Here is a 24,510-nt window from a genome sequence, read left to right as displayed (position 1 = left end):
TTTTTCCTATATTGTGAACACATTCCCCATGAAAGAGTGTTTGGGTATAAAAAGATTTATTTTCTTGAAATGACATCCTTCAGAATCCTTTGCTCAATAGAAGGATATGGAGTCTTGCTGGCCTAAACATGAACAGATATAAAATGTCCTTCACGACTTTCTCCACATCTTATATTCTGCCACACACCACAGTGAAAAATAAATATATCTTCAGAAAATAATAATATTGTTATGAAGCTACTGTGCCTTAATTTTCTGATCATTTAAGTTACTGCTGTATTCAGCAGAAGGATAAGCGGTTTAATAATCCGACGGTAATTTTTTTTCTGGTCAGTGAAGGAATTAGCCAACTACAAATTTTATATCAACAAGATGAAAATGCATATACTGCACTGGTTTCCTGACAGCATTGTTAACACTGAGTTATATTTCTAAATAATACCAAAGATCTGTAGCAGAGTTGCATAGAAGTAAGCGCGGGAATGAAATATCTGGTACTGTGCCTAGATGGCAAATGATTTTAATTTTGTTAAAAAGATTTAAATGCACTAACGGTTAGACTTCATATGCACAAATAGGGTCTTTAAGGAGACAGATACTGTTTTTAGATTCTTAATAAGAAATAGAAGTCTTCTTCTTCTCAAGTCTTCTCTAGGGAAGATAGCTAGATTTGTTCCAAATCCTAAAACTTACTGTGCTTTTTCATCCTAAAACAATATTCCTTATTAATACAATCTTAGGGAACATTAAATCATTACTGTGTCAGGCAAAAAAAAAAAAAAGAGCAAATAAACAAAACAAAACAAAAATAGACCTTGCAATAAAGACCTTAATGGTGTTTGAAACCCCTCCTCCACTCCACAATACAAAATACACGTGAGATGGAGGCTGGGAAGGCGGAGCGGTATACGAATCAGCCAAAATAAATTAAAAATAAAAATAAAAGTAAACGTGCTCTGGGTTTTCTCTCTGGAACATTCTCTCAAGACGTGACTTTTTGTACTTTACGTCTCTTCCATTCACCAGCGAGAGTGGTACGGTCCCTGCATGAGCTGCTTCTCTTCCACTAGAGGCTGCTCAGCAATAAATTCGTGTGAAATAATAGCCTGCGCTCATTCCAGTTAGCAGTTAATAACTGGTTAACAGACATTTCCCTCCAATGGCTGTTTTCATCGCCCCAGAGCAGTGTCTTTCGCCCCGTCCCATCCCTCCCGTCTTCAGCAAAGCCCCAACCTCCCGCTCCACCGCGGTCCGCCCGCCGAGCCTCCGCCGAGGCGAGAGAGGGTCAGTCGACGGGGAAGAAGCACTTTGTGAAGGAACTATGCCGCCGCTCTCCGGAAGGCGAGCGTAGACGGAGCGCGGCCCGGCGCGCACGGAGTTAAAGGCGCCGCGGCGCGGAGAGGGGAGCCGGCGCGAGCCCGCGAGGTCCCCGCCCCTCGCCCGTCCCCGCGCCACGCGCCCCACGCCGCGGGCTGACGCCGGACCCGCCGCAGGAAGCTGAAGGCGGGCGGCCGAGTGGCCAGGCACTGCCCGGCGCTGCGATCCGGGTGTGCACGCGCAGCCCGCCGGAGCCCAGCCCGGTGCCCAGCCCGGCACTGCGCCGCCGGCTCCCCGCTCCACATCCCTAGAGCCAGTCCGCGCCGGCGAGCAGCAGGATGTTCGCGGCGCCGCGCCCCGGGCGCTGAGACCGAGCCCGCGAGACAGTGGCATCCCTTTCTTTTAGGTCTTTTTGGCTGTTGGCTACACTAATGTGACGACCCCCACCCCCACCCCTTTTTTTTTTTTTGGAACGATGGGGATCTTTTTGGCGTATGTTGGATTTGTTTTCTTTTCCGTTTTATATGTACAGCAAGGGCTTTCTTCTCAAGGTAAGTCTGTGTTCACTGGCAAATATACATTTGCTTGCGCTGTGAGTGTGTGTTTGTGTGTCTTCTCTGTGTTCAAAGAATGACCAGGCAGATGTGGTGAGGTGCTTAGCAAGTAAGAGGAATAATGTTCTGTTTGGCATTATTCTTTAAAGTTTATTAAATAGTAGCCCTGCTAGATTTGAGAGCAGATCTAGTTGGTGCCCGACAACGAGGTGGGTTCCTTGGTGAGCACAAACACAGGGTTATAAGTGAATGTGTGTGTGTGTGTGTGTGTGTGTGTCCCTTCTATCTGTGTGCATGCACAGGGTGACCACTCGTGCATACATAATCATCGCAAACAGAGCTGGGGATTGGGAACTCTCCATGGCCAGCTCTCCTCCTCGATGTAGGCAGTATGAGCTTAGAGTTTCCTTTTTCTGGGTCCGTGTGACTTCGTTTGCCTGTGTGTTTATCAAAGGACAGACTCCTCTGAGGACCCATAAAAAGGCACGACTTGCATTACAAGCAGCAGCAGCAGCAGTAGCCTGCTAAATCCAGTTGTTAGGACTTCGCAGGCTGCAGTGATCATTTCAGCATCATGAGCAAATCACACCTCTGCTGTCAGAGGACTGCATCGCTTCTGCAAACAGAAATGCCACACTCTTCCAGCTTGAACGGAAGAGTCCTTTTCGGATCAGAATGTCTTCTTAACATCTCCCATTTCCTCTAAGTATAAATACAGTTCAATTTCAATAGAGATCATGTTGGGATTTTATTAAAAAAAATTTTGGAAAGAGACACTGATGGTGCCTCGCATTGAAAAGTGGGGGCAAAAGTGCATCCATCCACCCTGAATCGGCTCTGCAGCCCCCTCAGCCCTCCTCCCCATGAGTTCGCATTGTAGCTGTGCACTTCCTTTAGCCACAAATCTCTCCAAGACTTTTAGGGAATCGTCAGCTCTTTGCAAAATATTTCTTAGACAGGATAAGAACAACCATCCAAAGCATTCCATGTTGGAGAAGTGCCTTTGGGAGAGAGGAAACATATTTTTGTGAGTTTCACCATGACTCCATGAATCTTGCAAACTAGCAGTGTCAAGATTGGTAATGAAAAGGCTGGGAAAAAATGTCTCTAGTAACTTCAGAACAATCTTTAATCTGAACCAAGCCCAGGTGTGTGATTCTTACATCCCACGATGTATGACAGTTTACAATACAGTTGCTTGATGGGAACAAATATGAAGGTTAATTTGGGAAGAAATATCCACAGCTTAGAAAGTGTGCAACTTGTTTCACTGCTGTAGCCTTTGAATCACAATTGCTAATAAGTGTCATGATATATTAGGAATGTAAATTTTGACGGATAATCATGATCCCTTCTCTATTAACATGAAACGTCCAGTTAGTCATAAATTGTTTACAAACTTGGAGGCAGGAGGCTCTCCTCTTGTATCAGCTTGACAGATTTGTCAAATACACTTAAATATAAATATAAGTAAAATATACTTCACTGAAACCCTCAGTAAGTTTTGGGGAATACTGCAGTCTGACAAAAGGTATTTGTATCTAACTGTGGACATCTTGGCTAACAGAGGGGAGTTATTGGCAAGCTTGTTAACCTTTCCATTATCTGGACTTGATCAAAAACAAAATGATTTAGGCACCATACCAAAAATAAGACAAGAAAGAGGCAAAGGAAAAGGGGTTGGGGAGCCTCTGGGATGTCACAGAGGGCTTTTTGTTGCGGTTTTTATTTATTTATTTTTAAGTCGAAGGAAAATGTAGTGAGCTCTCAAAAGACCTTGTCAACAGTGGTGTGCATATTCCAAAAGGGTGCGTTTCTGTTTTGCAGCAAAATTTACCGAGTTTCCGCGAAACGTGACGGCAACCGAGGGGCAGAATGTGGAGATGTCCTGCGCTTTCCAGAGCGGCTCCGCCTCGGTGTACCTGGAGATCCAGTGGTGGTTCCTGCGGGGGCCGGAGGACCTGGACCCCGGGGCCGAAGTACCCGGGGCACAGGTAGCGGAGTTCCGTCGCCTTCGCGTCCGTCCCACCCACTGACTTAGACCTCTGAGTGTCCAGTTGGGGTCGGGCCCAAGATGATGCCTGGGCGCCCATGGGGAGCCCCCTGGCTCTCTCGGCAAGGAGGACGCCCAGGGATGCCAGGGGGTGAGCCGCGTGCCCTGGTGACACCACGTTAAAACCAAGGGAAGGCATGTTGTCCAGTCTTTCCCGGTTAAAGACCGGGAATAGCCTCCTCCTTTTCGTACGGGTCATTGTGAGCTGTCCGTGATGGCACTGCCGTGTTGATACATCCCCGGACACTCAATGTCCCTTTCGGGACGGTGGTGTGAGGACAGGAATTATGTCGGTGTTTCCATCACCCCCGCCCTCCACCCCCGTCGGTTTCTCTCACCTCCGCCGTAATCAGAGGGGGGATGGGGGGGAGAGGGGGGGGGAGAGGGGGGAGAGAGAGAGCGAGGAGGGGAAGTGGAGGGGGAGAGAGGGAGGCGGGGGGAGACGGAGGGCGGGGAGAGAGGGAAGAAAGGGTGACAGGGGAGAAGGGGATAGGGACTGACGGAGGGACCCGAGGAGACGCAAGTGGAGAGGGGGCGGGGAGGGGAGGAGAACAGAGCAGGAGCGGAGGGGCGGGGAAACGAGGGTCTGAACGGAGGTGCAGACAGTTCTGCAGAAGAGGCGGCGGCCGTGCGGGGGCGAGAGGAAGCCTGTAGAAGGGACCGCAGGGAGGGGGCGCGGGCCGGGAACGACGCAGAGTCCCGTCCCGCAGACTGGCGTGCCCCGGGGGCCTGACCCGAACGCAGCCCCCCGAGTTCCCGGGTGCCCCCTATTCCCCACCCTCGGGAATCCCAGCCTCCGCGGTCCCCACCCCGGAATCCCCACTCTCGGGAGTCCCTAATTCTCCCGCTCCCCGAGCCCCCGCCCCCCAGTCCCCACCCTCCGGAGCCCCTTATCCCCGCTCCCGAGTCCCCGAGCCCGGCCCCCGGGCGGCCCGGGGCAGCGCCCCCCCCCCGCTAGGTTTGCATGGCCGAGGGCTCAGGCCGGGCCCGGTCTGAGCGTCGATGTCCACCCCCCTTCCCCTCCTCCTCCCGCAGACGGAGCTGCTGCCATACCGGGACCCCGACGGCGACGGGACCAAGATCAGCGTAAGTGTCACCACGACGGCTGCCCTCGGTCCCGGGGGCACTAGTTAGGAATTTCAGGTTTTCAAAAGTCTATTAACTTACTGCCCCTGAAACAGGCAACTTGCATACACAGGATGAGAGCCCGCTGTCTGTGTCGTGTCTTACCTCACTGGATACATACACACTGAAGCAGAGTTCATACAATAAAATTATTTATCTTAATGACTTAGATATTTGAACAATTACTAGGGAGTCATTTTGCCACCCAAAGAAGTGTGTGAGACTTTATTCTTGCTCTTACTAACAGTTACATAACTGTTAAAGGGCTGCAATGCTAATAATATCCGTTCAAAATGATACCAGTAATTATCCTTCAATTGCAAGTAAAACACTAACGGTACGAAAATCTTCCCAGGCTGAAAAAAATTAGAGCATCCAACAGAGTGTTGAAGTTGTAATGAAAACGGCTCAACTTCAACGTCATTCATAATGCATGCAACATATTTCTAATGCCAGTGTTCAAAATCATATAAATGTAAATATAAAACCAAAAGCCAGTATAAATATAAAAGCATTATTGGAGGAGGTTAACCTGTTGATAATACAGAGATGTATTTCTACTCTGCTGGTTATTACTTTTCATAATTGTGAGTGAAATTAGAAAAAAAATCTTTTTTACTACACCTCAGATGAAGCCATCTAGAATCACTTTATACTGTACAACTGCTCAGCTTGTTGATAATTAGTAAACAAATTACCATTACTAGAAATAATATATGTATAAAGAATCTAAAAATCCAATGACCCACATTTTAAAAAGAAATTTATTCTGAGGCTATTATAACTAAAAGTGTAAAAATGTATTATACTAATAAAATCAGATTCTCCAATCTAAATGTATAATCTCAACATGGAAGAAAATATCAAACAAAAATAAGATACAAACCAGAAACTCCAGTTTCTATTCATAAACTCATGGACTTTTTAGAATCTTTCAATTCAATTATTCTTATATCACAAAAACTCTTGTTTTCTGACAGTGCTAGAAAAGCTTTATTGGTAAGATCCATTATTAACGATGTTTTTCTTAAATATTTCATTTTTCACATACACATACAATTAGATAGATTGTTTATTTCCTATTCATCTTTCTTCCTTCACCCGTATCCCAACCCTCCAAAGACCAGTGGTGAAGCAGCCTCACACATCTTGACCTAGGGAAGCATGCAATCAGATGCGTAGCCATGCACACGACTGCTAACAGTATTATCTATGCCCAGAGTTCATATAATCTAGTAAACTGGAAAGAGTTCTGGACACAAACTGAGGTAGAAAGCAGTGTGTTCCCAGTTTACCCGCTGTGTGACCTTGAACGTATGTCCTAAGCCAGCAGTTAATTTGAATTCTCAGGAGAGCTTTCACAAAATACTGATATGAGCTTTGCCCCCCAGAGATGCACACAGTGTTTCTGCATTAATCCAAATGAGAGCATTTTCTAAACCTCCTCAGATGATTCTAGTGGGCAGTCAGTGTTGAAAATCACTGACCCAAACCCCCTAAGCCTCAGTTTACTATACTGTAAAGTGGGATAATAATAATATAAGCACTCTGCCCCAACCTTAATCAGAGACCAGCTGAAAATATATTTGAAACTATCGATTCCCTTTATTTTTACAGTATTAGTAATATTCATATGTAATTTTTCATACACATAAATGCATACTTATGGTTCAGATGTTGGAAACTATTTGTATATACAACTCTATATGTAAAAGCCAGATGAACACTTCCCAAATTTTCTTAATTACTTATGGCTATTTGAAAGTGTAAGGGCCAGTAGAGAAATAACTTTATGCCTTCCTCACTTCTTATCTTTTGAGATTATCCAAATCCTCAAATCTTGAATGTCTTATGAAGTCCATCATTCTGTCAATCATGGATGATATATATCAAATCTAGTTCTGATAAAGATGCTTATATATATATATATATATATATATATATTACATATAATAGAATTTTATATATTATACATAACCTTATATATAATCTTGCTGTTAATCTGGCATATAAATTATTGGTAGAAACGAGAGTCAATTTCTATTTTGAAAATCAAAGCAGTGTTTAACTGATGGCATCTCAATTTCCAGTAGCCCACAGACCCTATGGTAGCAGGAGGTATGTACTCTGAGCCATAGGATTTCAGGTGACATTAATCTGCTCCCTAAATCATGCCACCCCATAACTATAGGTCAGACTGCACCAACAATTTGAGAAAAAAACATTACTGTCCAAGTCTATTTTGTCACTCCCTTTAGTAATCATCCGAAAGTGGGGAAAAAGGCACATTCTCACTTAAACTCAGTCGTGACCAACAACATGTCTTTTTGATCTCTCAAGAGCGGTCACCAGCAGTGAAGAAGGGAGAGGGGCTGTGTAAACTATACACTCAGCCTCATTAAGTCGTGCTTCATTCAGCTGAGCTCACCAGGCAGAGGCCAGTCCCATGATGGGAACATGGCAGAGCTGGTCCCACAGCCTGGGAAATGGGAACCACATGGCTAATGGAATCTAGTCCAGCTGGATTGAACTAATGTCTCCATGATCTTGTGAATCCAGGTGTTAGTAAAATAGGATAAATAAGGTCTTCCAATTTGACTGCTGAGAAAATAAAAAGCTTTCAGCCTATGGCTGTGAGAATAATGAGACCCTTTAATTTTCCAGCGTTAGCAAGCTTGGGACAAGGTACTGGAACCCAGTCTCTTGATGTAGCACTTTATTTTTTTACTTGCAATTTTTCAGACAGTGAAAGTCCAAGGCAATGACATCTCTCACAAGCTTCAGATTTCCAAAGTGAGGAAAAAGGATGAAGGCTTATATGAATGCAGGGTGACCGACGCCAATTATGGAGAGCTTCAGGAACACAAAGCCCAGGCCTACCTAAAAGTCAACGCCAACAGCCATGCTCGGAGGATGCAGGCCTTCGAGGCCTCACCCATGTGGCTGCAGGATGTGAAGCCTCGCAAGAATGTCTCTGCGGCCGCTCCCGGCAGCATGCACAGCTCTGCCAACCAGCGAGTGCTCTCCACTTCCAGCCCTCAAGCGGTAGCCAAAATCCCCAAACAAAGTCCACAATCAGGTATGGAAACCCATTTTACCCCTCATAAACCCTCCGCAGGAAGATGGTCAGAGTAGATAGATTTATGTATGACGGTTTTAAAATTGGAGACCTAGTTCATTTGAAATGAGGATGAGCTATGAGAGCCAGGGAGGCTGGCCTTCCCAGAGGATGTGAATTGCCCATTAGTCGCTGGCAGTGCTTCATGTCCAGGGGATCTGAGAGCTGGACTTCTTTTCCTTCTGTTTTTACACATTATAAGCACAATAAATCACGTAATGTTTGGTTGCATTATAAATGCATGTTTATTTTCTCTACAGATTTATGTATCGATAATAGCCCAAATTAAGAGACTTTCACTTAATCAACATGTAAATGAAAGAGACACACCACATTTTCAGGGACCCGTAGCCTTAAGCAGGACCAAGCTCCAAGGGCTTCTGATTTTGAAGGAGAAACTTCAGCTGCCTGTGATGAAAGTGATGATGATAATGGGAGGAAATGAGGGGGGTGGGGTGAAAGGCAGAAAGTGGTGCAGAGATAAGGCAGCTCCTGTCAGTGTGGCTCCGATGCCAATTTAGAAGCTTAGTCAAGCTTAGTCACACGCTTCCTAAGTCAGCTGTGCAAGTTAAAGCTGCTCTGAATAGCATTAATTTATGCGCTCATTCAGCCAGTGGAAACTCATTGAGGTTTTAACCTTGGGGTAGGCAGTACTTAACACCACCCCAGACCATTCTGTATTTCGCTAACACACTTGACGTAATATTATAGGATGAAGGGAGCATAAAATCTATAATTTCTCATTTTTAAGTTTTTCCCTTTATAGTTTATCATTGAAGAATTATTGACACTACTGTTGGTAATAGAAAATTCTATTGCTACCATTCAGATTCTTTTTAGCCATGACATTGAAAAAATCTCATCATTTTATCAGGATGATATATATATATATATATATATATATATATATATCTTTATATATTTACATTTATATGGAGAAATATGTATATGTACATATATCTTTAAATCCTTATTTGTAAGCAACACTTTTATAATAATGTGTGCCGCTCTAGGTTCCTCCTTAGGCTTCACGTACTAATGGAGATGATTTGTCCTGAGCTTAACTCAGGGTCTCTGTGAGTTTGTCCTGCCTTTAAATGTAGGGGAGCAGCTATCCCAGCATGCCTTGGTCACTGCAACTTATGTCAGTCTGATGAATAGACAGCTTAGCCTCTCTGAACCCAAATTTGTGTGACTTTGCCTTATTTTCCTCTTTATCATCTCTTTTATATCCCAAAGTAAAGAAAAAAACCATAGCTAGAATATGCATATATATATATTCACACACACACATATATATACACACCCATATATATATATATACACACACACACACACACACACACACACCCCTAATGGTTATAATTTTTGTAGCCATTATTTGGTAAAGATTTTATATCTTTGGAGACATTGCCCTCCTCCTTTTCATACCATCAAAAGAAGAAGCTAGACACTATATGCAAAATCACAGAGTCCCCTCAGCCAACAGTTTACAGCCTAACTGTTGAGGACTCCAAATCATGGAATTGAAATTATTAGCCTACATAGAATATTCCAGGCCAGAAATCATAAATCCATTCTGTGGAATCAAACAGACAGATTACCTGTCCCAAGTGAAGGATTCTAAGCATAGAATGAAATGTTCTATTTCTAAACTCTTTACGTTTTGGATTGAATAACATACTCTAAGAAGTTCTGTTTTACTTTAGTCTCTTTCTTAGTATTGTGATTGGTGCTAAGTGGTAAACTCTACACAACTTCTAACAGTTTTCAACTAAAAAGCACTGCTCATTTTCCACCCCATCACCAGCCTCACTCATTGCTTGTCCTAGAGGAAGAGTGAAAGGAGACAGGGGATGCTGACTCATGGAAGCCCATATCCATTCAAAGTAATTTCCACTAAAAATTATCTGCTATAGCAAAGATTAATTGGAAATACAGCAACATTTTTCATTTCTATATTTTCCTACCAGTGAATACTGGAAAATATTTTATATACATTTAACATTTTCTAACTTCTAGTGCAGAAGCTAGGGTGGCTCAGCCACCAATTTTATTCATGTGTAAGTTTCTGTGCTTGCACAATTATTGCATAAAATACCATATTTGGGATGGATATTTATGTAATATTATATTTCCTGTAACACCCACATCCTGATTTATAATTTCACTTTATAATTTTTCAGGTTATATTCAAATAAAGCTGATTTCAATACCCACGCTTCATTTATTCACTCATTTATTCACTCTCCATCCTTTCAAGAGCTTATATGCCAGGCACAATGACACAAAAATGGAAGACATACTTCCATTCTTCAAAGGGTTTATATTTTTTTCTATTTTCATTTGTGAGAAACAAAGTATTTGTAAATTCCATTAACCATGCATCTTTCTTTTCTTATTCTGTTAAAAGCAAGACATGATGAAGACACAAAAATTAAAATCTTGCCTTTACAGGCCAAAAGCTATACTAGCCTTTTGTTATTCTCACTTCATACAGGGAGGCATGCATCATCTGTGGTATATATGACACTGTAATACAACCAGTTACCAAAGGCTGGTCTATCAGCCTTTTAGTTTCATCATAGTTTTCGGCTTAGTTGACTGAACTATTTAGATTGAATACTCAACTCTTAATTCATACTTTTTCTGTCAGAGAATTTCTGTGTCTCTATGAAGGAAAAGTATTAGCTGAAAATAACTCTGTATGTATACACATATATAATGTTCAAATTGTCATAGAATTACCCAGTTTTCCTAAAGCAGAAATTTACATTAAAAAAGATGGAAAAATAATCTATTACCATCTATATATCACAAGATAAAGAAAAGATTTAACTATCATTCAATATATCTACTTTTCCCAGATTTTTTCCAAAAGCTAGTGAGCATGTGACTATCCCATTGGGCTGTATCTTTATGATATCTCTCATTAAGTTCTTTTAATTCTACCTCCAGTTGATAATCTGCAATTAGAACCAAAACAATGAAAAAAATGATAAAGCAAACAGGTAGAACTTGGCTTTTGCCATCCCTTAGATGTTTCTTTTCTCCAGCTCTTTGTCTGTACCCATAACTGACATTGAAGAGTATCCTGTAGGTGCTCTGAGGGTAACAATTCCTGATTCTAGCATGAAGTGGTTTAGTTCCACCTGCACAGAGAACAGATCCCCAAATACCTCAATAAACTACACCGTTCTCTACGTGTTTCTTCCTTTCTCATGGAGAACATCTACTCCTTACAGAAGCCAAACATCCCCTCCATTCACCACCACCCCACTTCCCTCCCTTTGTTCCCCCCATCTACGTTCCTTCTATGGGTCCTCTCCCCCAACCTTGGCCAACAGGACAACAAAACTGTGACTACAGCCCAGCCCCGACCCCCCAAAGGTCACACCTCTGCTCTCCCCCTGCACCCCTGGACCTCCCGTCTCCCCTTCCCGTGTCCCGAGTCCTGGGGGGCAGGGGGGAAGCTATCCAGTCGCTGGGCTCCTAAACTCCCCTCTGGACCCTGCTTGTTGGCTGTTAGTGTTCCCCTCTCTTTGTGGGCTTCTCCTCCTAAATTCCTTTCTTAAATGTAGTTCTTTTCCCATTCTCAATGCCCTGATCTCATCTGTTTCTGTGGTTTCGACCGCTAACGTTTCCTTAGAAAACTTATCTGTTGGTATTCCGATTCCGATTTCCCTCTGGAGAGCCGGACGAGAGCACCCCGCTGTCCCCGTCATGCTCCCCATGTCTGTCCCACGAGTACAGTGCAGAGCAGAGCCCCTGCATGTTATTGACACCAGCCATTGACGTGTGGTGCCTCTTGTCCACACACACCCCCCCCCCCGAGCCTGGGCTGGCCTGTGACCACTGTGACAGTGAGATGGGAAGGAGTAATGCCACCTCAACCAATTCCAGACCTACCCGGTAAGGGGACAGCCAGCCTCTGCTGTGGCCACTTAGAGCCAGCCACCGAGTAGGAAATGCAGCTGCCTTAAGACACGTTGTTGACTGAAGCCAGCCTTTGACTTCAGCCCCAGCTGACTGCCCCCCCAGACTCCTGAGAGATAATAATAAATTGTTGTTTTAAGACACTAGGTTTTATGGGGGCTTGTTTCACAGCAATAAATATTCAGGTCAGGCCCCTAAACTCAAATATTCAAAATCGAATTTATTATCTTAGCTTTCTCACCAAAAAGAAATGTTCTTTCTCCTATTGTCTTAGAATTGCCTGTTTCCTCATTAAGGTCCCCACAGCAGTTTGTTTACACTTACTTTAAAGCCCTGGTTGTGTCTTATAGTAATTTTTCCCTGGGGCTATTCTCCTTTTAATGCTGGAAGTCCCACTTTCTGGGAGGCCTGACCCTCAGGCAAAATAGGGTAGGTGATCACCCTAAAGATAACTTCTTGGCTACAAAGGTCACCACTTCCTTTTGCATTCCTCTAAGTGCCTAGAACACGTGGAGCTCATGTGTGGCAAGAAAAGGAAAAGAGAGAGGGCCAGTATGTCTCTGCTTTTATCTTCTTTTTCTTATAATTATATTTGCATAAATAGATAATATTGCCACTATTGCAAAAATGATCAAGACTCCTAAACAGTGTTTCTCAAAGTGCAGATGTCCTGTGCCAGACTTACCAGAGAGCTTGTTAAAAATTCGTATCCCAGGACAAATTTCTGAGTCTAGAAGCAGAAATGTGCATTTTTATGTGCAGTAAATTATGAGAATCATTGTCTCTAAAGAGTTCTTATGGGTGAGAGAAAAACAATTTTTATTATTTACTATGAGATGTGTGTGCATGTGTGTGATGCTACAAAATACACTTTTAGAAACTGGTCTTTTGCTATTATTTTTTCCAGTAATGTGATGGACTTTTGTGAAACTTTTCTTCATTCCTGTGATCAACAGCTGGCACTCATAAGAAAACTGGCCATGGTTAAGCTGTAGTTATGTTTCCACGTGTAGTCACTCAGCAGGAATACTTATTCTCTGAACTCAGAAATATGATGATTGTGTTTTCAACATGATGTGAACCTGAGCATTCAGAGGCAGCTGCTGCTACAGCTGCTAGAAACCAAGGGCTCCGAAGCTCCTCTGTGGCTGACAAACATGGCAGCTTTCCAAAAGTGGCCAAAGTTAGCAAGAAGGATCTTACAACAGATTTCAGAGCTGCTGAGGGGAGGGAGATAAGGGGCTGAGCGTCATGCTGGAAATTATGTTCCTGATTTAAAATATGAGGAAATGGTGCACAGCATCCAGGTAGAGAGCCACATGTATAATCCAGACCTCAATGTTGATTTTGGTTTAAATGATCCAGCTTGGCTGTTTACACAGGCTAAATTAATTTGATCATTGTAATTCTATCAGTTAAATGGCTGCTATGTAAATCAAGCATCTATGAATAAGGTGAAAAATAGATTTGAGGCAATGCTTTGGATAATACAGGCTAAGGAATCTGCTAGAGCTATACTTGAACCGGATTTACGGAATTACGTAGATTGGGAGTCTATACTTGCTAAATTCTCCTGCAAGCTGTGTTTAACTTAACTCATTGAAATTCAGTAACTGGCTGGGTCTGTAAAACCAAGGCTCCGCTGTGTGCCAGAGGGGTTTTTCAGTGCGTGGCCACCTTAGGGTTCCTTCAGGTTCATTTGTGATTACTAGGAGCTCTGTGATCGAGGAGCCATGAAGCAGAATTTGCCAGTGTTTTAAGGTCTTGTCTCGAATGATTTCATGATCCTTGAGATTTCAGGAAGCTTCCAGAGGAGCAGTTTTCTGGGTAGATGACCAACGGGTTGAGAAGTTGCTGGAAAGACCTCACTCTGTTGGTTAAAATAACAAGAGCCCTCCAAGAGAAAAGAAAGGCAAAGTCTCCTTCTCCCAGGGAACACTGCTGCCACCTATAGCCTGACACAGGTGCATTCATTTCAGCTGCAAAGGAGCAGAAATCCACTGGAAGATGCTCCTTAGACCTGCAGGGGCCTCTCACCAGTAGAGGGGTTGGGCACAATTGTTAAGGAGAGAGACTGTTCACACCTCGTGGCCATCACACAGAGCTGCGTGTACTTCCAAGTCCTTGTTTATTTAATGGAAACTGTAGTATGATTCTCACAGAGTTTTGAGGACTCAATGAAATTACATACATAGAGAGCATGTCACCAATCAATTCTCAATAAGTGACAACTAGCTGCTCTGTTAATATGACTATTATTGCATGTGCTTATATACTATTATTATTAACAGCAGCAATGAAATGATGAGAGTAAATGGTCTCCACCACCTGGCTCTACTGTGGCGAATATTTTCCTGGTTGGCTGTGTGTAGGTGACTGAGTTAAAGAAAGGAGACTGGGTCTTCATTCTTGACTTATGTTTTATTGTTCATAATTTCAGAGCTTCCTTTTTTCCTTCTATCACAATGATGTTAGTTGATGATAAATTGTCCCCTACATAACATAACTACATATGATACTAGCCACCAGCTGTCTTGCCTAAGGCTCTAACTAGATGGTTAACTTTATTGGTAAAAAAATAATAAAATTCCAAAGGATTTTTAGGACTTTGAACTGTGTGACCTGAATAAAGAATGTGTCTTAGGAAGCTGAAGTTATACACACTGGCTGCTACCATAATTAAATTCAAGCTTTCCAAAAAGACCCTTGGAATTTCTTAAATCACAAAATAGTTATAGATAGTGTAACTGAAAATATAAACATGTGAGAATATAAACATGTGAGAATATTATTAAAAGCTCTAAAAAGAGAGAGAAACAAAATGGATTTAGAACCTTATACTAAGAATGGCATAGTTTCTGGTGGTAGATAGATACAGATTGGACTCCTTGATTCACTCTCTACCAGCTCGTTTGTTGAGTGAGCTGCACACAGAATCTCAGGCTCTTTATATGGAAAACTGAGGCAGTGACACATGTGCCCCAAGGGTCGTGTTAGCATTAAGTGACATGATGTATTTTAAATGTCTAGCAGAGTAAACCTGGCACGTGAGTGAGCTTGGCCCTTATTAGTTCTCTTCCCCTTTACCTACCAGATATTAAAGTATATTAGCAAATAACCATGAGTTAAGAGGGCCATAAAGGAACAGAAATATGAATAGAAATGAAAGAAAATAAGAAGTGTGGAATCTCTAAAACTGGTAAGATAAAATAATATCTGATGAATTAAACATGTAATAACTAAGGAAGGATTTATTCAATTAATAAATAACAAATAGAAACATATTATTACAATTTACAACACATATCCAAATGAATGTCAATTAATTAAAGAGCTGAGCAGAAAAGAAATATTCGACATAGGAAGATCAGCATGAAATTAGAGGTCTGAGACTTTGAAGATTTAAAGTTACAAAATATACAAGTGAAAATAACATTTTACTATAAATAATTTTAAACATTTGTTTGGTTAAATCAAGTGTAACTAATAAGTGGTATAACAGACAAGGAAATATTTGTGTCTAATATTCAGGAAAAGAAGGGAAAATGTCCATTTTACAGATGCAGTGGTTATATGATCCACTCCAAATGACTTAGAAATATCAGATGTGATCAAATAATATTGATAAAATCAAGGTAAAGATAAAATTTAATCAATTCTCCATATGACAGCAATAACCAAACAAAATATTTGTGGCATAATATATAATCCTCAATAGTAGCAACAAGAAAAAGGTATGAAATATCTTATTTTTTAAGGCAGTAGCAAATAAGCAGTATAAAGATGAAAACCATTAGAACACTTTTTTAAGAGTTTAGGTTTGAATAAATGAGTAAATATGGTGTTTTTGGATGAACAAGCTCACCATTATAAATATGTCAGGTTTTTCAAAAGTATTTGTAGACTTACTGCAGTCCCAGTCAAATCCCTAGTCATTTAAAAAAATTTGACATGTATAATCTTGGCAAAGATTTTAAAAATCAACATGTGTCAAGCTTACAGTGACTCAGGCATTCTGCTGTATCATTACTTGCAAGGTGAATGGTACTTCCCTTCTGGGGGAAAATTGGCAGGAAAGATAAGTCACAGGACTTGAGATTGTCCCTGAGATGATGCTCCTGGGAGGAAGTTCCAAGGAGCTAAGGAGAGAGGCAGACCCAGACCCAAGAACAGGGATGCGTATCACAGAGGTCTGCCCACAGCCAGAAATACTCAAAGGGCCAAGAGTAGTAGGGAAGTGTCGCAGTGAATGTGACAAAACCATACAATGAGTATTAAGCACCTTCTAGAATCATGTTTTCAAAAATGTTTAATGAAATTAGAAAACAACAAATATATAATGTGAAAAAATATAGGATACAAAATTTTAAAGTGAAGAAATGAAGAATATATAATATAATGTGAAAAAATATAGGATACAAAACTTTAAAGTGAAAAAATAAAGAATACTAAATTTTAAATCAACCTCAGATATGTGCGTATAAAAATGACAAGAAATATATGAAAATGTCCATCAAAAGTCAAGATACCTTACAATTTTTAATTATTTGATTATTTTGTTTGTATTGATAACATCTGTACATTGATAATGCATTACTTTTCTTATAAGAAAAAAATAATATTATTTCAAATTTCCCAAATTTAAAAAGAGGCCAATGACAGCTCCTGAGAGAGAAAACAAACAAAATATATTCAACAAATAAACAAAGAGAGGCAAAGTATAATAAAGGTGTTGTGTGATTGTGAAGCTCATGACAAAATATACATACATGCATGTACACGTGTGCATATGAAAATTGAAAGCACTACTATGAAAGTGATGTCCTCAGAAATTGCTAGTAGCATTGAAATTAAGAACATTATATTTTATTTCCTGGGAGCTGGGTGGAGAATCTGACCATCAAATTATTCTTTTTGTTTTTCTAAACATAATGGGTGTGATCTTGATAAATATATTGATAAAATAAATCAAGCACGTATAACGTTCATAAATAAAATGTCATGTAATCATTTTCCTCTCCATTGTGTGACTCACTGAGCCCCCAGTTTGGAGGGAGATCAAAGTGGTGAGCAGTGGTGCGGTCATTGGGAGATGATGACTGCACCATCATTTATAAATCAATACACTGGGAGATTTATAAATGATTATTATGTTTTATTTCATATGACTGCTTCGAAAAAGTCTGAGAGCATTTCTTCATGAATTCAGCATCCTATCTGCATAGAAATATATGTTACACTCTCAATGCTTGAATTAAAGCAAATTGTAAAAGATAGGAGCACCTCTTATCAGCTTCCTTAGGACAGTGTCCTCACGTGTGATGGGATAAGTGCTCTGGATCACAGCCCCTCAGCAAAGCCATCCCACATTGGCACCACTTACCCTCATAGTTATTCTTGAGTTGAATGAGCTTCTTTAAGCCCTCAGACAAGCTCGATACTTCAACAAGAGTGTCAGTGCAACAAGGCTACACATGTGTGCGATCCATAATGTGGATTTGTGATCATTCCAACAAGGTGTGGATGAATATCTACCTTCTCATTATGAATAAAGAGTTTGATCATTAATGAAAACATACCCACAGATGGCATATTTAAACTGTGAGTAAATAGTTTCAAGCACTTTAGCAGTATTTATTTATACACCAGTAAATGGAGTGCCCTTAATGAATCACTTATTTATGCGTTAAAGCAGTGATTAAATATATGTAGCCTTAAACTTAATTCTTGGAAAATATTTTGTTTTTCCATGAATTTATATTCTCCCATTTTGTCAAAACCACTCATATTTCCATATATTTCTAATAGGCAGAATTAAGAAAATTTAGAGTTTTCTGGAATGAAGACTCTCCAGCTGAGATTATGATGCAAATCAGTTTATAGTGTCAGACAGAACTGGTTCTGAGTCTCAGCGGCCGCCATGTACTCATGGAGCAAACTTAGTGTGTTATATAATCTCTCTCGGTTTCACTTCCTTAATCAGCAAAACGATCATATAGCAGCCTCCCGGGACCATGGTCAGAGGTAAAGAAATATTAGCTGCTGTTGTCCGAATCATCACTCTGTCTGCACCAAGATCAGTTCCTACTTGAATAAGTCAAATTACAGTGAAAATGTGCTGTTTTGAGAGATGCACTGTGGCCTTAGCAGGCAGTAGGCAGCATCATTTTTTTGCCCATTCTTGAGTCGCTGTAGAAGGTAGGAACCCTGAAAGCCTGCAGCGATTAGCTGTAAGCAAAAAAGTCTAGAACATTCTGTGGTGAGTGGGGTATCACCCATGCACGTTGTCACCTAGACCCTGTGTATGTGGACAGCTGCACTTGGCTCCCTCAGCTACAGTAAGAGGCCTCGGAACTGAATAGACGTGGAAATTTGCTGACTAAAGGAAAGCAGGAAAGGAAATTTAAACAGCTGCTGCCGACATGCCTGGGCAAAGTAAAACAGGCGATTTATGTATTAGGTCAAAATGAAGCCTGTTTCTTCTAAAAAAATGGGTTTCTGGAAGAAATCGGCCTTGGACCCATAAGAATCTAATAAAAAGATATTCTTTTCAAAAAATTATAGAATAAAACCATCCTATTATTTGACCTTTCCCCTTAAGTCATGATTTAGTATGTGCAAACCTGAATAAAAATTGCATTAAAAACTAGCTCAGGGCTTCCCTGGTGGCGCAGTGGTTGAGAGTCCGCCTGCCGATGCAGGGGACACGGGTTCGTGCCCCTATCCCGGAAGATCCCACATGCCGCGGAGCGGCTGGGCCCGCGAGCCATGGCCGCGGAGCCTGTGTGTCCGGAGCCTGTGCTCCGCAACGGGAGAGGCCACAGCAGTGAGAGGCCCGCGTACAGCAAAAAAAAAAAAAAAAAAAAAAAAAAAAAAAAAAAAAAACTAGCTCAAATTTTCTCACACAGCTCTTTTCATATCTTAAAGCTGGCATCTGTAATGAAACAGAGGTAAGTCAAAGGCCTGTCCGTCCCTAGAGCTGTAACGGACACTCCATTCTTTATAAGCTTAGCCTCTTCACAAGCAAAACAATTATTTGAGTGTTGCTTCTTTTATTATTGGAAAATTTCCATTCTTAGGTTTCTTCATATGATAAGCATCACGAATATTCACTTCTACAAACTAAAGATGCTGGAGTCAGACCAGGGAGCCACAGCAGGAGAGAAACTGTGTTCTTTCTCTTTTCTTGCTCCTTTTGACCCTAACTGATGCTCAAACAAGAAAAGAGAAAAACCTATGAGAATCGTACTTAAATCTGTAGACAGGTGCCCTGAATTATGGCTCTTCCGTATATCGAAACCAAGAGTTGTGTTCACGGAGAAAATTAACCCATCACAAAATAATCCCAGCCAAGAGAAAGAGGATATTTGAAGAGCTGGCAAGACATAGATGGGATAAATTGTCTAGTTAGTTGTCTTAACGTTCTCCTTCTTTGAATTAATTACCCATATCCCATATATTTTCTGGTGGCCAAGAGCTCTGGTTGTCTTTCTCTCCTGTCACTAATGGTTGCACTTTGAACATCAACTTAACCTTTCCTGGTCCCAGACTATAAAATTTGAATTAAAAGTTTAGAAAAGAGAAGTTCATAGAAAGAAGAGGGCATGCAAGAACAGTGGTTGAACCACCTCTCATTCAAATATTTAAAGAATTTGGAGGAACCTTCAAGATTTAAAAGACTACAGTATGAAAAGTGCAAAATATTATATCATCAGACACTTGGCACACTATATGGAGGAAAACAAACTTGACTTATTAATGTTTAGGAAAACAGAGAAGCGGATAGTGTTTTCATATTCAATATTCATCAGTTCAGACTTGGGGAAAAGAAGTTTTCTAATTTTTCTCAAGTGTGTTATAGCCAGTGCATTTTCGCTGAAAAGATAAATGTACACTTAAATAATAGCTTAACATCTTGATCTAACAGGTGTGGAGACAGTGAGGAAGGTTGCTTGCCTCAGGGAGTTTCAGAAAGAAGCACATCCAGACTCTGAGCCGATCTGACTGCATTGCTCTTTCTTCATTTCTGTACCTTTGCTTTACTACCTATTAACCGTGTAACCTAGGGTGAGTTATTCCATGCTGCTGAGTTACATTTTCCTGACTTGTATGTTTACTCTACTGGGCTGATGAGAGGATGAACTAAGACAGTGTATGCATGTAACATGTATGCATATTCCCTGATGTAGCAGGTACCCAGTCCACTGTAGCCATTTGGCAGATTGATGTGAAGGAGAAGAGGGTGCAGCTTTGTTCAGTATGCCCAGTGTCTTCCAGCCACATGGCTGTAGATGCAGGAAAGACATGGCAATGTAGATGGAAGGTGCAAAAGTGGGCCAAGTTCTTCCATCAGACAAGACAGATGAGGGCCAGGCAGGCTTTCCCGACTGGAAGGCTGTGCTGAGTTAAACCAGGCAGGCGGATGCAGTGACTGAGGAAATGGTGATAAATGTCTCCTTCTCTACCTGACCTCTGAGGATGCCAAGATCTCGACTCTGTGTTGTTGTGATTCGTTGTTGTTTTGTTTTGTTTTTCTTTTTAATAAATAGATGAAATTTTCTGTTATTCTCTGAAATAATAACTATACACACTGAAGATAAAATATTTGAGGCTTTTTTTTTTTCCTATTTCTCCTTGGCCAAACTCATTTGTCACAGACACTGTCTTGGGCCATGCCCGATGTCCACATCCCATTGAGGCCGATGTGATGTGCTATCGCATGATGTATAAAAAGGGCTGAAAAATGGAAGCTAAGTGTCTGTACTCATTAAACTTCTAAGAAAACTTCTTAGACTTTTCCATTTGCAAAATGGAGCAAATCCTCCCTCCCCCTACCTTACAAAGGCATGAGAAATTACACCTGAGAGAGCACCGAGGAAACCTATAAGCATAAAAACAAATGAAATGTATCATTATTAAGTTGAAGTCAAAGGACATCATGAAATCACACTCTGAGTCAGAGAGAAATCTCTAGGTTCTATTAGGCTACTCTTCATCGAGGCATGTTATCTGCACATTTTCTTCCCATAATTTAGATAATAGCATTTCCCTTTCTTCTTCACAGGGTATTTTGTGTTGGGAACAAAAGTTTAAAAACTCAGGGCATTGTTTTAAACTTTGAGAATAATAAAAAATTGCTAAAATTTCATCCTTGCCTTTAATGAGCTTATAGTGTAATCAGTGAGGTAAGATATGAATATAATGAATTACAAGTCAATGTGAGCCATGTTAAGGCCACAAGAGAGGGAAAACCAGAATACAGAGGAAGTTCAGAGGAGAGAGAGCTTACAACTAGTTGGTGGGAACAGACACAATGGAACGCAGCTATCTGAGGGCAAGAGTTGTTTAAATGCATGATCGTCTTAGGGGATAACAGGTTATCCTGTGTGGCTTGGGCATAGAGCAAAAGGAAACCAAATAAAGCAAAAGAGATAACCAAACACAATGTCTGGCATATTCATGAAAACATATATATAAAACAATAATATGCAAACAATTATTATGCTCATTTTAGAAAACATCAAAGAAATAAATATCTTATTTGGGATTTCAGAAATGAGTGGCTGCAGAGGAAACTGAAACTCAGGGCTTCTGATTGCAATCCTGAATCTCATTGTTTCAAAACAGTAAAATGTTTCTATTTGTAAAAATGAGACTAGAGTACGACGCATGGCCAAAGTTTGCATTTTACAAAAAACATTTGCTTAATTTTCTCTAGAATAGACCATAACATGTTTGATAAATAGTAATATTATATTCAGAATAGTGTACATTTGAATGAAATTGACTATGATGATTATTTGTTAAAATTACACAGGGTAAATTATAGCATGTTAGATTCTCAGATTTCACTGTCAAAGTCTTTGGGATTACAAAGATAAAGGAGCACATACCCCTTCATTCCAGACATAAATAAAACCTAGAAAGAAGAGCAAAGCAATCTGTGATTTGATGACAAAACAGATTTGCTTTAGAATTTACTGTGCAGGAGAAAAATATATATTTGGCTTGACAGAAATAAATTTCATTTAATGAAAAATATGCTAGGAAATGCAGGTGCCTAGAGTGGGTGAATGATTACAATCTGGAAAAAAAGTGGTGTGTTGCAATGGTTTATTGCATATCTGATGGCTATTCAAATTTTTAACTTTAAAATACTCTTTACAGTATATCATTGGGTTTGTTTCCAGTTATACTGCTCATGTAACTTTTGTTTTAACTTGCACATACTGGGCACAGTGTGATAGGAAATGTTGGGTTAGAATGACATAGCTGTTCCCTTCAAATCTCACAGGAATGTTGGGCATCTCCTGTGAAGGGTTGATTAGTCGAGAAATGAGCTGCATAATTCACAGTTTCAGCAAGTTTGAGCCCATTTGCAATGTTCATGCTGAAAAGGAAACCATTTCACAAAATATTGTTTTTGAAGAGCAAATCATTTTCCTTGGTTTTATTGTTTTTAGTATTTTTAAAACCTTTATTCAACATCAGACATACTTTGTGTCAAGTGTGGTTAGCAATTTAAGGAGACGTAATCATTTTCTTTCTTTCTTTTTTAATTGATTGAATCCCTGTCAAAGAGTCTCTCTTCAAAAGATAACAAGGGCATATATTTAATTTTGGAAAGCTCTGATGCTAGTGGTTCTACATAGATTTTATATGTTTTCCTTGCATGATCTTTGTACTTAGAGCTGCATGTGGACTGTACTTTACTTTTGCAATTTGAACCTTGTCACCCAGCTTGAGTGAAGCAACACTCTCCAGAGACCCGCCACTAACCTCTGGGTCCTCAGTCATTACGTTTCTGTGTTAAATACATGACTCACCTCCTGAACGAAGGCAAATCGATGATGACACTAAAGTAACCTAACTGAAAACAGGAATATGAGTCTGATAAACAGCCCCTTTAGAAGCCCAAATATTTACAGAGATTTTTTGAGGGCATGTGTTTACACCACAATTTCTATCATTGCCAATGTGGACTTGAACATGATTTAGATGAAATATTCAAAAGATTGAATTTTCCTACCCTCACCCCTTTCAAATCTTTTTAACCTTTCTTAAATTAAAAAAAAAAGAAGAAAAGAAATGCTTTGAGGTCCATCACATTTTTGTTTTCTCACTAATAAAGGTATTAAATACATCATTTGTAGCTTACTGGATAAAATATGTGAAGAAAAATGCAAAAAGACTATTTCATTCTCTCCCTTATGTAGTCTCAGAGCGCTTTCAAAAATTTCCAACTCTTGATAGCACTAACTTTTCTTCAGATTTTAAGGATTAAAAAGTTGAGAAAGATCTTCCTCTAAAAGCAGATACCCCAACGCACCCACCCCAGAACCCGTTCTGCAGGCCCTTGAGAAGCCTGCTGCTCTCGGTTTGGGTTTTATCTCCTGTGGTTTTACGCTTACAGTGGTAAAACAGGGGATTTGTTTTAGACACCCATATAGGAACAACCAAATGACTATAGGGAATGATCCTCAGAGAATTACTTGAGGGAAAAGTATCTGCATTTGTTCCTCTAAGTCTTCCCAACTGTGGGATGGCATGGCTTGAAAACAGACAAAGCAAACAAGACCACTTCCCGGGACTGAAATACTTTGTATGTGTTGTTATTTGCAGTGCATGCCAAGACATTCATGGGCACCAGAGCCAAGCTGGCGAGCTAATTAAATATATATATGTATGTGTTTAAAACAGCCTAATAAGGAGCATTGGAAATCTTCGAGATGAGCGAATATCTTATAACTTCTTCCGCAGGTGCGAGGATAGCTACAAGCCATGGACTTTCTGTCCTGCTTCTTGTCTGTGGCTTTGTGAAGGGTGCTTTGCTTTAGTCTAAAGTGCTGACTTTTTTCCAATATCACTTTCTCTTCTTAAAGCAAAGAGCAAATCGCCTGTAAAATCTACGGAGCGGACAGCAAAGTTGACCCTAAACTCCAAGCACCACTCTGCACCCACTGTACTCTAATTACCTACACAAGGAGCACCTGCTTTCAGAAACAAACGAAGAGGCTATCTCACTCTGTTCATAACATTTTCTTGGGCAAATCACTGATCTTTTATTTCAAGAGAATTAGTGTGAAGTGATAGAACATTTTCTAATAGCAAGATCTATTTTTTTTTACTTTTCTTTCGGCTACTCAAAGCATCATCTCACTGACTGCTCAGGGGTTGGCCTGACCGTCATCGGTATAGTGAATATTTACTACAGGTACCACTGATTTCCTACTAAGAGACCCATTATCTGCAGGAAGTAAGCAGAGATCAAAAGGCTACAGAACATAAACTATCATCAAAGAAAATTCCTGTCTGGGGGCAAGAACAAAATTTTCAACACTGCGAGTCAACAATGAAAACATTGTTTTAAATAAGAAATAATAAAAGATAATTTTTTTGAATTTTTC

At 40.5% G+C, this 24,510-nt stretch overlaps 1 protein-coding gene across 1 annotated transcript; it reads left to right on the top strand.

Annotated features, from left to right (window-relative positions):
* Positions 1-1,792: 1,792 nt before the first annotated feature.
* Positions 1,793-24,074, top strand: VSTM2A (V-set and transmembrane domain containing 2A). Its single transcript, XM_060108765.1, has 5 exons — positions 1,793-1,868; positions 3,699-3,865; positions 4,960-5,010; positions 7,792-8,128; positions 23,986-24,074. Exons 1-5 carry the CDS (start codon positions 1,793-1,795, stop codon positions 24,072-24,074), a joined length of 720 nt encoding a protein of 239 aa, XP_059964748.1.
* Positions 24,075-24,510: the final 436 nt, after the last annotated feature.

The sequence above is a fragment of the Mesoplodon densirostris genome, chromosome 9 (assembly GCF_025265405.1).
Source record: "Mesoplodon densirostris isolate mMesDen1 chromosome 9, mMesDen1 primary haplotype, whole genome shotgun sequence".
Taxonomy (NCBI): Eukaryota; Metazoa; Chordata; class Mammalia; order Artiodactyla; family Ziphiidae; genus Mesoplodon; species Mesoplodon densirostris.
Note: the sequence above shows the minus strand (reverse complement) of the source record. Positions and strands in the feature narration are given on the sequence as shown.